At 42.7% G+C, this 15,665-nt stretch overlaps 1 protein-coding gene across 2 annotated transcripts in view; it reads right to left on the reverse strand.

Annotated features, from left to right (window-relative positions):
- cttnbp2 (cortactin binding protein 2) overlaps positions 1-15,665 on the reverse strand; it is a 53,279-nt gene that overhangs the window by 1,328 nt on the left and 36,286 nt on the right. Inside the window, exons 11-22 of one of the 2 annotated variants that reach the window (XM_053623096.1) lie at positions 13,833-13,928; positions 10,995-11,074; positions 10,690-10,776; positions 6,367-6,466; positions 6,097-6,252; positions 5,337-5,518; positions 4,854-5,032; positions 4,545-4,750; positions 2,639-2,821; positions 2,476-2,521; positions 2,241-2,352; positions 1,818-1,967 (exon numbers count right to left, since the gene is read on the reverse strand). In XM_053623096.1, coding sequence (XP_053479071.1) covers positions 1,818-1,967; positions 2,241-2,352; positions 2,476-2,521; positions 2,639-2,821; positions 4,545-4,750; positions 4,854-5,032; positions 5,337-5,518; positions 6,097-6,252; positions 6,367-6,466; positions 10,690-10,776; positions 10,995-11,074; positions 13,833-13,928 — 1,577 coding nt within the window. Of the gene's footprint in view, positions 1-1,817; positions 1,968-2,240; positions 2,353-2,475; positions 2,522-2,638; positions 2,822-4,544; positions 4,751-4,853; positions 5,033-5,336; positions 5,522-6,096; positions 6,253-6,366; positions 6,467-10,689; positions 10,777-10,994; positions 11,075-13,832; positions 13,929-15,665 lie in introns of both variants that reach the window. The other variant, XM_053623095.1, reaches the window with a different exon arrangement.

Raw genomic sequence — 15,665 nt, forward strand, 5'->3', positions numbered from 1 at the left:
GAGTATTCCTATTTTAGTCGCATTATCGACATGTACACACCTTGGTCACACTATCAACGTCGTGTGGGAGTTTTCACTGCATTTTGCGACAGGACACATACACACACGGCAGTGCTCAACCGTTTTACAGCAAACAAGAGAGCGTCCGAAACCGCGTATTTACCTGCTATATTGTAGGTATTTCAGCTACTATATAGTAGGTAAGTACGTGGTTTGGGATGTGACCCAAGGCTTCAAGCAGTCGTCTATTTGCACGTATAGCACGACTAATAATTAACTGCACTTGAAGCTTTTGTAAAATTAAAAATGAAACACCCAAAACTGTATACGGTACCATAATGAAGACAAACTGTATGTTGATACGTGAAATTCTGGAGGGAACGTCGGACGACGTGGCGTGGGGACGTAATGACGTGTGCCATTAATTGATCCGTGTTCTATAACATGTAAAACTTGAACAATAAAGGAATATTCTAAAAGTGACTCATGTAAACACCTTAATCACAATATTGTCTTATTCAGAATAAGGTCAATAATTAGATTATTGATGTCCATGTAAACATAGTCACTGTTGATTTCTTCAAACTACCACATTTCCTTCTATTACAGTCTACCCTAATTTTATACCCGATCAAGTTTCTTAATTTAGAGGTTCTCATCCCTTTTGTGTCTGGCTAATGACTTCCTTCGGGATTCCTCCTACATCATACCACAGCAAGCGTTTCTTTATTTCTCAATTCAGTGTGTGTCAACATTTGGCTGTGTAATCTGTTACTGTTGTATGCACATTACACTTCTACACCTGCTGCCACTCCTAGTATATTCATAACCTTATCATTTATCAAGGGTATCAAACATACAGAAGAACATAGCATTGCTACATCATGCTGCACACTGTCGTGCTAGTCATTTTTTTTTTTTTTTGGGGGGGGGGGGGGGGGGATGCTGCCTTTCCTCAAAGCTGCTTTCTCTTTAATGTTACAACTACAATGTGATACATACTGATAGTGTAAGAGATTTTATGTAAAGGTCTTTCTCAAAAATAAGAGAAGAACAAGCAAGCTCTAGAAACAGGGTTGTAAAACTCCAGCCTTGCAGACGACAGCTCTGCTTTACTGTAACACTATCAATCCTTACTCAGATGCTTCTATTCTTAGATATTTTAAATATTAAGTATAGTAACCTATTTAGCCAACAAGCTTTATGTATTAGCCTATTTATAACGATTCATTATTAACCTAATTAGCAAAATTATCTTTCAAGTATTAGGATATCTGTAATCATTTTATCAGCCATTATACAGTATATGGCTGTTATGACTTACCTGCAGTGTTTGAGGTAGACTGAATTTCTGGAGCATTGTTTTGTGTTTGGGTCAAGGTGTTGTGCTAAATTGTTCGCATTGCTTCCTTTAAGAGCAAAAGTATTAATGTAACTACAGCTGTGATATTTCTGTTCAGTCTTTCATTCTCTGTGGGTGAACAACTAAAGATAAAGAGTATGTGTTGTGTATAAAACTACTGTGTAATCCCCATACCTTGAGCAATAGAGAGAGAGAGAGAGAGAGAGAGAGAGAGAGCGCACAATTTAGACATATATGCAACATAAGACTTTGTGGCCTTTATGTAAATTCCAACTACCAATTGTACAACCATTACTGTCTGACCTTATCAGATCAGGTTTTAATAATTAGAATCAGTTCCCCTGGAAACCATGCTCGCAAATTAATTTATGGAGGGCTAGGTGTTAGAACAGTAAAACACGCTGCAGTTCTCAGGCAATGATCTGTTCATCCTGTAGAGTCGTGCTGGTTTTACCTGCTGCACTGGAGGCTGTGTGCTGTCCAAACTGCTGTCTTCTCTGATGGCTTGTGCTTGGAGTCCAGCGTAGCTGTGCTCCACCTTTCTCCGATGAGCATCTCGACTTGGGCCAGGGAGCATAATGAAGTCCTTTTGAGACACAGCAATCTGCAGCAGAAGATAAGTGCATATCTTTAATAGATATCTAGATAAGAGGGAGTTGTGGTTGTCCACAATGCTGACTGTTACAAGATTTTGGACAGAAATGGTTTCTATGATGTTAACCATTAGTAAAATACTGTTTTACTAAATAATGCATTTTGGTCAGAACTGAAGCAATTGACAAACTGCTACAGGACACAGTATGACACCAAACTCACTGTTCACTGAGTACAAGATACAGACTTGGAGCAGTTTGAACTGAATGGAATGCTGAATTACCTTGCTTATATCTGGCTCAGATTTGCTGGAGCACAAAGTCTGTAGTTCCCTGATCAGGTCGCTCTCATCATCAGAGTAGAGAGTGAGACCAGCCGAATTCCCATCACTGACTCTGGTAAAACACATTCGTAAGTCACGCAGGCTTATAGCCCAAATAAACCAAAATGCTTCCACAATGGTGGTGTGTCTATGAGTGAACAGTGCCCTCTGCTGGTGACACAGCAGAGAAACAAACCTAGGATGATTGGCATTTGTCATTAGTTGAACGTCTGAACTGGACACTGAAGAAAAATAAAGACAGACAATGTGTTACTCTAATTAATTCATATGTATTGAGTCATACAAAAAATATACACGGTTTTGGAAAGTGACCTTAATGCTGACAGTTTTCCCCTGACCTTCTTGTATAGAGCTGTTTGAGTCTATTCCAGACGCAGGATTTGCTTTTTTTCTTGGACTGGTGTTGGATCGTCTCCACGCAGCGCTATCACGCCCTTTCCTGCCACCTTTCCTGTAAGAGTAGCTAATGGAGGAGAGTGGAAAACACCCACCCCGGAACTCTGGCAAGAGCTGGTTGATCGCTGAAGAATATTTGCACACAGAAAGAGGCAACTGTAAAATTCTCTGAGATTTATTTGTAAATCGTTCATAAGACCATTTCCTCAAGAAATGCCGTATTCCTGAAAATCAAATTCGTTGTGAAAAATGTTTGTATCCTTCAAGAACTTTTGAGATTGTATGAAGTTACATATAAGGAGACTCTCTAATGTGAATCTTGACTAATAAGCTTCAAAACTTACAATTGTACAGTACAGGTGCATCTAAAAAAATTAGAATATCTTGAAAAATTTAATGTCTTCTATAATTTAATTCAAAAAGTGGAACTTTCACATATTCTAGATTCATTACACATAAAGTGAAATATTTCAAGCCTTTTTGTATTAATCTTGATGATTATGGCTTACAGCTCATGGAAATAAAAAAATCCTCTATCTCAAAATATTAGAATAAAGAATTTATAATACAGAAATATCGCAGTGTTGCATTCCTAGTGTCAAGCCACTCCTGAACCAGAGACAATGTCAGAAGCGTCTTACCTGGGCTAACGAGAAAAAGAACTGGACCGTTGCTCAGTGGTCCAAAGTGTTCTTTTCAGATGAAAGTAAATTTTTGCATTTCATTTGGAAATCAAGGTCCCAGAGTCTGGAGGAAGAGTAGAGAGGACCAGTATCCAAGCTGCTTGAAGTCCAGTGTGAAGCTTCCACAGTCAGTGATGATTTGGCCATGTCATCTGATGGTGTTGGTCCACTGTTTTCTCAAGTCGAGAGTCAGTGCAGCATCTACCAGGAGATACTTCATGCTTCCATCTGCTGACAAGCTTTATGGAGATGCTGATTTCCTTTTCCAGCAGGACTTGGCACCTGCCCACAGTGCCAAAACTACAAGTAACTGGTTTGCTGACTGGTATTACGGTGCTTGATTGGCCAGCCAACTTGCCTGACCTGAACCCCATACAGAATCTATGAGAGACACCAGACCCAACAATACAGACGAGCTGAAGGCCGCTATCAAGGCAACCTGGGCTTCCATCACACCTCAGCAGTGCCACAGGCTGATTGCCTCCAAGCCACGCCGCATTGATGCAGCAATTCGTGCAAAAAGAGCCCCGACCAAGTACTGAGTGCATAAATTAACATACTTTTCAGAAGGTTGACATTTCTGTATTATAAATTCTTTATTCTAATATTCTGAGATACTGGATTTTTGATTTCCATGGGCTGTAAGCCATAATCATCAAGATTAAAACCAAAAATAGGCTTGAAATATTTCACTTTATGTGAAATTAATCTAGAATATATGAAAGTTCCACTTTTTTAATTAAATTACGGAAAACAATAACTTTTCCACAATATTCTAATTTTTTTGAGATGCACCTGTACTTTTATATATGGATTACTTTGTTCAAAACTCAATTGTATTTTCAATTAAACACAATTTTAATGAAAATTATGCAAAACACAGTGGTTGCATAATAACATGAATAAGCCATTTAGCAACATATGCATGCTTGTACAAAGAAAATCAGTGTTGCAGAAATGATAATATGGTGGGAAGTTCACATTTGGTTTGGCCTACAAGATCACACAGCTTTAGTAAAAGATTGATAAATGAATCACATATGTTAGCATAGCTGACACTGCAGCATATGTCTGTAACTTCCCCTAATGTGTGTAACTGCGTCTCAGAGTGTGTAGCCACTGCACCCAGTGTGTGGTACTGCACCTCAGTGTTTTAATACTGCACCTGATCTGTCCAGGGGGCAGCTGTGCAGCACGGCTTTATTCAGGACAATATTGAGAGCTGCTCGCACTACCGCCCTCTGCCCTGGACTTAGGCTCTTGTTGCTAGGAGACCGTCGCTGCAAAGGAGAGTGCTTGGCTGTTACCCTAGAGATGACAGCATCCTCAATGCGTGGGACCACCAGCACATTCCACAGACGCGCCAACCACCTACGAGGAAGCACAATCAGTGGAACAGAGACCGCAGGCCATCATCGACATAGAAATGTGACCTCGAGTAAAAGATGAAAGTGTGCAAGTCAGATGTACTCACTTCAGGATGGCATGTGTGTGTTCTGGCAGGACTGGGCATGAGAGAAAAACATAAGGGCCGAGCAGGGCCTCGGGTGTTCCTAGGCGAGAGAGGCAGCTGTTGAGCTGCTGCCAGACTGAACACACCCAGGACAGAGTTCTGTGCACAGGCTCGTCAGGGGTCCAGGGTTGGCCCTGAGACTGCAACCAGCACAAAAACGTTCAAATTCAAAAGGATTAATTGCTACCAACAATGACTAACACTTGACTGAATTAGTCTGCTGTGTTATTGCCTCTGCTACTTTCAGTCAGTTTTGTTACTTATCGTAGTACAAAGTACAGCTGGTTTAAGAAATATAATTCAAGAAAACTGTAGAAAAAGTTTTTCCTACATGATTAAATATAACAGTTCTTCACAGTGGACACAATGTGCAGTGGATGCAATCACAAACGAAAGCTCATAAAACTAAGACGAGGAATGAGGAAATGGAAAAAGTGGGCTGACCTTGTGGAGAAGTTTCCTGCGGAGGTGACGTCCCAGCATGCTGCTGAGTGGCTCAGTGTCCCAGCGCAGTTGCACCCAGCGGAAGTGCTGCTGCAGTCGCAAGTCAGCACCCTGCAGCCGTGGCTTGGCCAGGGTGCCAATCAGAAAACTGCCCTCCTGGAAGTAGTACAGTCCTTCTACACCTACTGGTCAAAAGGTGGCGAGTCAGTAGTGCCTTACATAACAAAGATTAAAATACTCAATGTATACTACGATTACCACAAATCATGAAATAAACTTAGTTTCTTGTTTTTAGAATCACTTGCATGTGTTGCATTCCTAATATGCTCTGGAACCAAATTCCAGAGGAAGATAAAGTTGAGAGAAGTGCTCAAAGTGCTTGATTTGGGCTATATTTTTTTACAGGAGATCTTCAAGATATGCTGGAGCTAAATCATTTATGAATTTAAGCATAACATGCAGGACCCTAGTAGTCAATGTGGAACCTAATACGCAGCCAATGTAAATTGAATAACAGTGCATCGCTCTGACATTCTCTTCCTGGTAAGGTCACATGCTGATGTTTTAGGTATTTAAAAAATACATTTTATAAATTGTTGTTGCTATAAATGTATAATGAGACAGAACACTGCTGACTAGCGAACAGAACAAGAGTGTTAAATCAGTGGTTCATCTCATTCTCATATATTTCAACATTTTGCTTTTACTTTTAGCTACCAGTTCTACTACATGTCCATAACGAGGAGCATAAGGGTCTCACTGTGGTTTAGAGAGAGGGAGTAGAGTGAGCCACGGTTCTCCAGTGCCTCACATAGATTCTCCAGCATGTGACTAAGGGAGTGAGCTTTCTCCAGCCCTTCTAGCACCACCACCACACACCGGCCCACAGCAGCTTCCTGAACACACACCAGGAACCCTGACACAGCACAACACAAAACCCTGATTTGATTACATACGCCAACAATCTGACACGTATATAGTGACTGGTGTAATATCATTAAATCTGGCGGAGTTATAAAGAAGGTCCTACCACAATTGATGAAAGTCTCCAACAGGTGATCTTTAGACAGACCCTCTTCTATCTCCACATGGATAACATCACAGCCTATACCCATGGCCTCCTGCCTGTGCTGAGCAGCGTGTACAAAACAAACAAAAAACCTGAATTGGAAAACAGATTGGAGTAACAGAACCTGTGCAGATGTTTCCAATCAGAGGTACTGTCTGATACAATGAAACAATAAACAAGCTATTGTGTTCTGTGGCATGTATTAAAATGCTGAGCAGGCACAGTTGACCTCAATTTTGGATCAATATTGCAAAAGGATAAGACGACTTCGAAAGCGGGTTCATTAGGTAATCAATCACAGATTGCAAGCACTTTAGCCACAAAGACTTGTGCTTAGATCTAGGGGAAAGACATCAGTAAACAGTATTGTGTTATGAAACGGGACTGGAGGCGGATGCAGGTGCAGGTCACAGTCTTTATTAGACACAAAACTCAGGATTAAAGTAAACGCAGTCTTCACCGGGAAACGAGAACATTCGAGGCATGGAAAACAAGCGCAACTACTGATCCAAACAATACTAAAAAGGATCAACCAAAAACATGGTATAATACTGAGCGAAGTGCTCAGTCACCCAGGCATTTAAATAAAGAACATCATTAACTCAAAGCATGGACACCTGGGGCAAATTAAAGTCACTTAACACAAAATGCTCAATCGGGAAGTGAGCGAACAAAAACAATGTCACGTGACTCGTCCGGAGCCGAGCCAGTGCCCTCTGCTGGCCGTGGCGTAACAGAACCCCCCTCCAAAGGGTGCTCCTCCCGGAGCACCCAGAACCCCCCTCCAACGGGGGTCCCGGGCCCCTGTGCGAGCTGTCTCTCGCTGCCACGGAAAGCGAGGCAGCCTCCGTCGGGCAGCAGAGGGGCGGAGCAACACCCCCACCGGGGTTGAAAGTCGGCGCGCCGCCCCTGGCGGCGCCGGAAGTGGAACGCTGGGCGCCACCCCCCGGCGGCTCTGGAACGCTGGGTGGCGCCCCCCAACGGCTCTGGAACGCTGGGCGCCGCCCCCCGGTGGCTCTGGAATGCAGGGCGCCGCCCCCCGGCGTGACTGGAGGGCTGGGCGGCGTCCCCAGCAGGACCGGCGGGCTGGGCGGCGTCCCCAGCAGGACTGGCGGGCTGGGCGGCCTCCTCGGCCAGGCAGGGCAGCAGGACAGCTTCCTCGGCTGTGCAGGGCAGCGTGACGACCTCCTCGGCTGAGCTGGACAGCAGGACGGCTTCCAGGACTGTGCAGGGCAGCATGACGACCTCCTCGGCTGGGCTGGACAGCAGGACGGCTTCCTCGACTGTGCAGGGCAGCGTGACGACCTCCTCAGCTGGGCTGGACAGCAGGACGGCTTCCTCGGCTGTGCAGGGCAGCGTGACGACCTCCTCGGCTGGGCTGGACAGCAGGACGGCTTCCTCGACTGTGCAGGGCAGCGTGACGACCTCCTCGGCTGGGCTGGACAGCAGGACGGCTTCCTCGACTGTGCAGGGCAGCGGGACGGCCTCCTCAGCCGCCTCAAGCTGTCACTCTGAGGTCGCCATGTTGACCTCAGGTAGGAGCTCCACAGCTGAGACCTCCCCATAGGCCTCAGGCTGGAGCTCTGCTGTCCTCGTTGCCCCCCCAAAAAAATTTCTGGGCCAGCCTTCACCTCTGGACTGCGCAGCATGGTGTACCTCCCCTGCAGTGGGAAGCCCCAGATGCTCAGGTCACTTTGCTGGCTGCGTGGCGTTGTACAGTTCCCCTGCCGTGGGAAGCCCCAGATGCTCAGATCATTTTGCTGGCTGCATTGCACGGTGTCGCTCTTTGGCGGCGGGGACGGGGTAAATGGCGCGAGGGACAACGCGGTGCGCAGCTCGGCTTTGCACTGAGCAATTTCCTCTTCTAGCTTTTTGCTCATCTCCAGGGACGAACGGTAAAGCACCCAAATCCTGGCCTCTTCGGCGGCGCTCATGGCTACCTGCTGCTTCCACATTTTGGGCTCAGTATTCTGTTACAAAACGGGACTGGAGGCGGGTGCAGGTCACAGTCTTTATTAGACACAAAACTCAGGATTAAAGTAAACGCGGTCTTTACCGGGAAACGAGAACATTCGAGGCATGGAAAAGAAATGCAACTACTGATCCAAACAATACTAACAAGGATCAACCAAAGACACGGTATAATACTGAGCGAAGTGCTTAGTCACCCAGGCATTTAAATAAAGAACATCATTAACTCAAAGCATGGACACCTGAGGCAAATTAAAGTCACTTAACACAAAATGCTCAATCGGGAAGTGAGCGAACAAAAACAATGTCACGTGACTCGTCCGGAGCCGAGCCAGTGCCCTCTGCTGGTCTTGGCGTAACAGATTGGAAATAGGGTGGTCAGAAATGCACATTCAGTGATTGTGATGCTTGTGCAGTAGTGTATTATGTAGGTCTGCAACAACTAATCTGTAAAATCGATAATAATCAATAATGAAAATAATCGACAACAAATTAAATGATTGATTAGTTGGGTCTGTGACGTCACTGACGGGGGTTATCAACAGTGACGTCACAGACCCACTAATCGATAATTAAATTCGATTAGTTTTCTATGGTGAAAAACTGTTTTATATGAAGCGCTTTAAATAAACTCGTAAGTGTATTAACGTGGCTTGTCATGTCAGATGCTGAGACAGATATGTGTGCTGTTTAATGTGTTCCAGACGTTTTCTTCAGTGCAGAAATTACATTTATACCTTTACATCCTTATCTGTAAATGTTAGAGATTCACACCAGTATTTCCATTTTAAATAAAGTCTCGTCCTGACAGCGAGTGAGTCTCCATTAAACTTCACTGAATGAGCGTGAGTCCACACATTCGCATCAATCAAACAGCGCGCAATAGAAAGGAAGCGCAATAACTAAAACATTCACTTTGATCAAATATGTTGTTTGATGCTACATTTAGCGATATTTAGAAACAAAAGTAATTGTTTTTTATGAGAGTAGTAACTGTAATGAGGTTATAACATGTAATTGTATAGAAATGTAAGACGTGTCATACATTTACAGAAAAGGAACGTTACTGTGTTTAGACGAGTGAATGTGTGTGTTACTGCAGAACATTCAACCTCTTACCAGTTAACACTTAGTTTATGCTTTGTTTTTCTTTTTTTTTTTAGCATTTTTAATATAGTGATTTAACTTCTGCTTTAAAGCTTGTGGACAATTAGTTGTTTTTATAATTTAAAAATATAATGTTATTTTTTAAAATCCTTTGCACATTGTATAGCACAGCCCACATAGGTACATTTAATACCTTTTTCATAGCCTTCAGTGTGCACAATATTTGAAGGACAACATCAGGCAGAATGTGAAATAAGATTTTTTTTTTCTCAAAAAAATACAGAAGATAAAAATCGGCCTTTTAATACAACTGTCATGTTATGGAATGTAATGGAGGTTAGAATGGATGCAAATGCAGGTAAGAGCTTTATTAAAGACAGAAAGGCAGACAAATCCAAATCGTGAATCAAAAGTGTGGTCCAAAAACAAGCCAAGGTCAGGTGATCGGCAAATGGACATAAACTAGGCAAGGCAAAACACAAACCGAGAAACTAGACACGAGATCAAAAACCCGGAAACAAAACACGATAAACAAATGCTTGGCAAAGTGAATACACTGAATACTTCACGACGTACATAGACACACGAGGGGTTTAAATAACAAACGTAATCAGGGGTGAAACACAAGACAGCTGAGGACAATGATAATACATACGGGAAACATCCAATGACAATACAGGGGCGGAGACAGGACAAAATCACAACACACGTGTCAGAAGTAAACAAAAACGTCAGTGTCACTGACAAACCCCGAAGCGCACTCATACTTTGAGCTTGCGCTTCGGGTTTCAGAGCGTGCCGTGTGCTCCAGCATTAGCGCAAGGGGAAATTGTGACACCAAATAATCGAATAATCAAATAAATAAATGACAGATTAATAGATTATCAAAATAATTGTTAGTTGCAGCCCTAGTAATATGTAAAGAAAAAGCAGAAGAGCAACTGTTCTTTAGGTGACTGACAATGTCAACGCAGGACATGACCAGAATTTCAGCAAGAACAGTAAAGTGGCCCAATATATTACTAATACACTTTATGTTGTTCCTTCCTTTTATTTGCTGCCTGTCCATAGTACATTATGACCAACATAAATTCAGACATCACAGCTTTTGTTGCAAATTGGTGTTAGAGATGCATATGGTTTAATTAATTAATGAATGAATTTTTAAAAAATCAGCACATAGTATCATTTTGTTCTCTCTCTTACCTTGATGTGGTGTGAAATCTGGTTGGCGATATATTCCTGAAAACTTCCCTCCAGTCCATGGAAAATGACATTACGATATTGTTCAACCTAGCAAAAGGCAGGGGGCAAACAAAGAAGTGTTGAGTAATTTAATGAATCAACATGTTTCCTTAGCTTGAATGAACTAGTCTTTTGCACAGGCTATACACTGCTGTGCATGGAATGGGCAAACCATATCTAAAAACAGGACCCCTTATCTTAGGATAAGGAACATTTTCTACCAAATCTGTGTGTGTGTGTGCGTGTGTGTATAAAATGTAGCGTACCAGGCGCACATAATTCTGCAGCAGCGGGAGCGGGATCAGCGAGTCGTAGGTCATCTCATCCAGAGCACACTCCGACAGACCTGATAGAGGGGAAAGAATGGCAGCAGCTGTAAATCAGCATGCCAAGGATCTGGGAGGGATTATATGTGCGCACACTCACTCTGATGAAACACTTGTCTAGACTGCCTTGATGTGCTTTTAAACAAGACAGAACATTCTGGAGTCCAGGTGCTATAAAGACATGGCTGGGGATAAGATAGCTTACACAATCATAATGTGTTATATTACAGAAGTGTCATTTGACACTCAATCATCATCTATCTCTCATCATCTATGAGATTTGAATAATTTTTTATAGATGAATATGTAATTTGTACTTTTGAAATATATACACATCAGTGTATTATTAAATACACTTTGGTGTATTTAATAAATTTACATTTTTAACTATTTTTTTCTTTGTTTTGAACTTGCTTGGGGTAAGATTTCAGATTTAAAAAAAAAACAAAAACAAAAAAAACCTCACAACCCTAAGGGCTTAAATCTGTATTTTTGAGATGTTTGGGGATTTAGAATTTTTTTTTTTTTTTTTTTTAAATCTGAAATCTTACCCCTAGCAATTTCAAAACAACAGAAAAACATACATGAAATGTATTAACTACACCACTGAAAAAAATTAATTTTATTCAATGTGTGTTGCAGTGGTCTTCAGTTCCTAATTGTTCTTGGGTCTTTTTGCCTACAGTTTTGCTTTCAGCAAGTGAAATGCAGCTCATCTGGATTCAGGTCAGGTGACGGACTTTGCCATTAGGGTCGGGAATCTCTAGGCACCTCACGATTCGATTATGATTCAGAGGGCTGCGATGCAATGATAAAATGATTATCGTTTATTACGTTTTTTTCTATTGACTAATTTGGCAAAACCCGAAGTGTGCCGAATCGCCATTACTGCTGTGACAATCCCTCATCTGAAAATAGATTTGTATGACTCCTTTGTACCAGAATTTCACAGCTTTTAAATCTATCATTTCTGTGTAAACCGAGTTAGAACAGAGACTTGTCAAAAATGCGTTATAACTGTGACAGTTCTCTCCTACAATAGTGTGTCTGTTATGTGCACACTACAGACTGTCAGGGTGCTGCACTTCCGCGTTCCATCAACATTACGTTATCAATTAACATTTAGAAAATCGATTTTGGACATTTGTGAATCGATTTAGAATCGCCCACATCCGCATCGCAATGCATCTAATAATCAAATTTTCCCTTATTTTAACCCTTATTAGCCATTGCAGAAGATTCAACTTCTTTACCTTAAAAAGTCTAATTCAGGTCACTGTCCATCTGTACTGTGAAGAGCCCTGCAATGAGTTCTGAAGTATTTGGCTGAATCTGAGCAGATACTATAGCCCTATACACTTCAGAATTCATCTTGATGCTTTTGTCATCAGTCACATATTCAATAAACACAAATGAGCCAGTTTCATTAGCAGCCATACATGAACACTCCTTGTGGAAAACCCTAAGTAATTACTCTGGTGAAGACTTGATTGTTTACTTTGACACAAATAAGCCTACCTCCTGGATGGAGTTATTGGTCTGGCAAACTGTTGTTAAGGGGTTTCTTCATAAGGGAAATAATCCTTTTGTCATCCATGATCTGCGGGCCTTTTGGTGCTCCTGAGCTCACTACTGCATTCTTTATATTTAAGAATGTATCAAATAGTTGATTTGGCCAAACCTAATGTTTCTGTTATCTCTGATGCATTTGTTTAGATTTTTTAGCCTAATGATGGCTTGCTTCACTGGCAGTACCAGCTCTTTGGACTTCATATTGAGAGTTAACAGCAACAGATTCCGAATGCAAATGCCACACTCGATCAACTCTAGACTTAACTCGTAAGTGAGATAATACCTATGTTCAGCCGATTTGGATGTAAATACTCTCAAATTTATGCACTTTGAGGTCATATCCATTATTCAATATACTGTGGTGGACAACTAAAATGACAATAAAACTTTTCAATGTCCCAATATTTATGGACCCAACTATATATAATTCATATTGAAATACTTTTGTTAGCTTCCAAGCTCTATACTTTATTATCATCTAATAACATTGTGCTATTCAATACTGTGGCGACAGGCTCGCGGCCGACACATAAGAAACTAAAATCGCTCCTTCCCCGATTGCCGCGCTGGCACTGAAGAGACGGCCCCGCTTCAATGCTGTGGACAGTCAAGAGGCACACAGCGGCAACACACCCTCGGCCGATGAATGGTGCGCCGCACGGGAAAATTCCACCATCCGGCAGACGAGGGGAGAGTATAAAAGGCCGCTCTTCCGCTCGACAAGGGAGAGTCCTCTCACGTGAGATGTGTGTGTGGCTTCCTGCCAGCTCTTAGTATCGTTGACATTGTGTGTGTTGACTAATCGACATTGTGTGTTTGTTTTTTCTTTCAGAAGACTCGGACCTGAGCGAAGCCTCCACTCCCTGGCTACGCACACGGCGTTGCCTGACGGCCAAGAAGAGCCCCCGTTTTTCTGGAAAACACCAGCGCGACTCCAGCAATCCCGCAACCCACTGATCCCGCTCCACACGCTGCCACGCCCACACGCAAGCACATGCGAGCATGCACATAAACACTCGCACACCCCCAGAACGCCATAAATAAAGAAAATCTCATTTTTGCAACGTTACAACGGCCTCCTGTGTGTCTGTGCTCCACCCATCGCTGGCTAATTTCCTTACAATATATACATAAATCAATATCAGGTTGAGACTGAAAAAAAACAATAAGGAAGCTTTAGATGAAAATGTGTTTTGCGTAAAGTACCTTTGAGGTGGATAGAAATCCGCTGGCTCAAACGCTTACGGATCAGGTCCCAAGGGGACTGGGCCAGCTCCCGTCCAGGTAGCCAGACAGCATCACCTGCAGTACACACATAGCAAGCATTAAAAGTGGGTGTGCAATAGGCAACATGGAAATATAATTCTCAGTGACAGCTGAGCTTTCATCTTGTATGTTGACAGAGACAACAGCGCTGCATTTATCTAATCCGCACCAGCTGACTGTTCAGAATGTCTTCTCTCATGAATAAACCCCTATTCAGTTGTCTGATGTCATGCTTGTACAGTGAGGGAAAAAAGTATTTGATCCCCTGCAGATTTTGTACGTTTGCCCACTGACAAAGAAATGATCAGTCTATAATTTTAATGGTAGATTTATTTGAACAGTGAGAGACAGAATAACAACAAGAAAATCCAGAAAAACGCATGTCAAAAATGTTATAAATTGATTTGCATTTTAATGAGGGAAATAAGTATTTGACCCCTCTGCAAAACATGACTTAGTACTTGGTGGCAAAACCCTTGTTGGCAATCACAGAGGTCAGACGTTTCTTGTAGTTGGCCACCAGGTTTGCACACATCTCAGGAGGGATTTTGTCCCACTCCTCTTTGCAGATCTTCTCCAAGTCATTAAGGTTTCGAGGCTGACGTTTGGCAACTCGAACCTTCAGCTCCCTCCACAGATTTTCTATGGGATTAAGGTCTGGAGACTGGCTAGGCCACTCCAGGACCTTAATGTGCTTCTTCTTGAGCCACTCCTTTGTTGCCTTGGCCATGTGTTTTGGGTCATTGTCATGCTGGAATACCCATCCACGACCCATTTTCAATGCCCTGGCTGAGGGAAGGAGGTTCTCACCCAAGATTTAACGGTACATGGCCCCGTCCATCGTCCCTTTGATGCGGTGAAGTTGTCCTGTCCCCTTAGCAGAAAAACACCCCCAAAGCATAATGTTTCCACCTCCATGTTTGACGGTGGGGATGGTGTTCTTGGCGTCATAGGCAGCATTCCTCCTCCTCCAAACACGGCGAGTTGAGTTGATGCCAAAAAGCTCCATTTTGGTCTCATCTGACCACAACACTTTCACCCAGTTGTTCTCTGAATCATTCAGATGTTCATTGGCAAACTTCAGACGGGCACGTATATGTGCTATGTGAGCAGAGGGACCTTGCGGGCGCTGCAGGATTTCAGTCCTTCACGACGTAGTGTGTTACCAATTGTTTTCTTGGTGACTATGGTCCCAGCTGCCTTGAGATCATTGACAAGATCCTCCCGTGTAGTTCTGGGCTGATTCCTCACTGTTCTCATGATCATTGCAACTCCACGAGGTGAGATCTTGCATGGAGCCCCAGGCCGAGGGAGATTGACAGTTCTTTTGTGTTTCTTCCATTTGCGAATAATCGCACCAACTGTTGTCACCTTCTCACCAAGCTGCTTGGCAATGGTCTTGTAGCCCATTCCAGACTTGTGTAGGTCTACAATCTTGTCCCTGACATCCTTGGAGAGCTCTTTGGTCTTGGCCATGGTGGAGAGTTTGGAATCTGATTGATTGATTGCTTCTGTGGACAGGTGTCTTTTATACAGATAACAAGCTGAGATTAGGAGCACTCCCTTTAAGAGTGTGCTCCTAATCTCAGCTCGTTACCTGTATAAAAGACACCTGGGAGCCAGAAATCTTTCTGATTGAGAGGGGGTCAAATACTTATTTCCCTCATTAAAATGCAAATCAATTTATAACTTTTTTGACATGCCTTTTCATGGATTTTCTTGTTGTTATTCTGTCTCTCACTGTTCAAATAAACCTACCATTAAAATTATAGA

This window comes from Ictalurus furcatus, chromosome 4, assembly GCF_023375685.1.
Source record: "Ictalurus furcatus strain D&B chromosome 4, Billie_1.0, whole genome shotgun sequence".
Taxonomy (NCBI): Eukaryota; Metazoa; Chordata; class Actinopteri; order Siluriformes; family Ictaluridae; genus Ictalurus; species Ictalurus furcatus.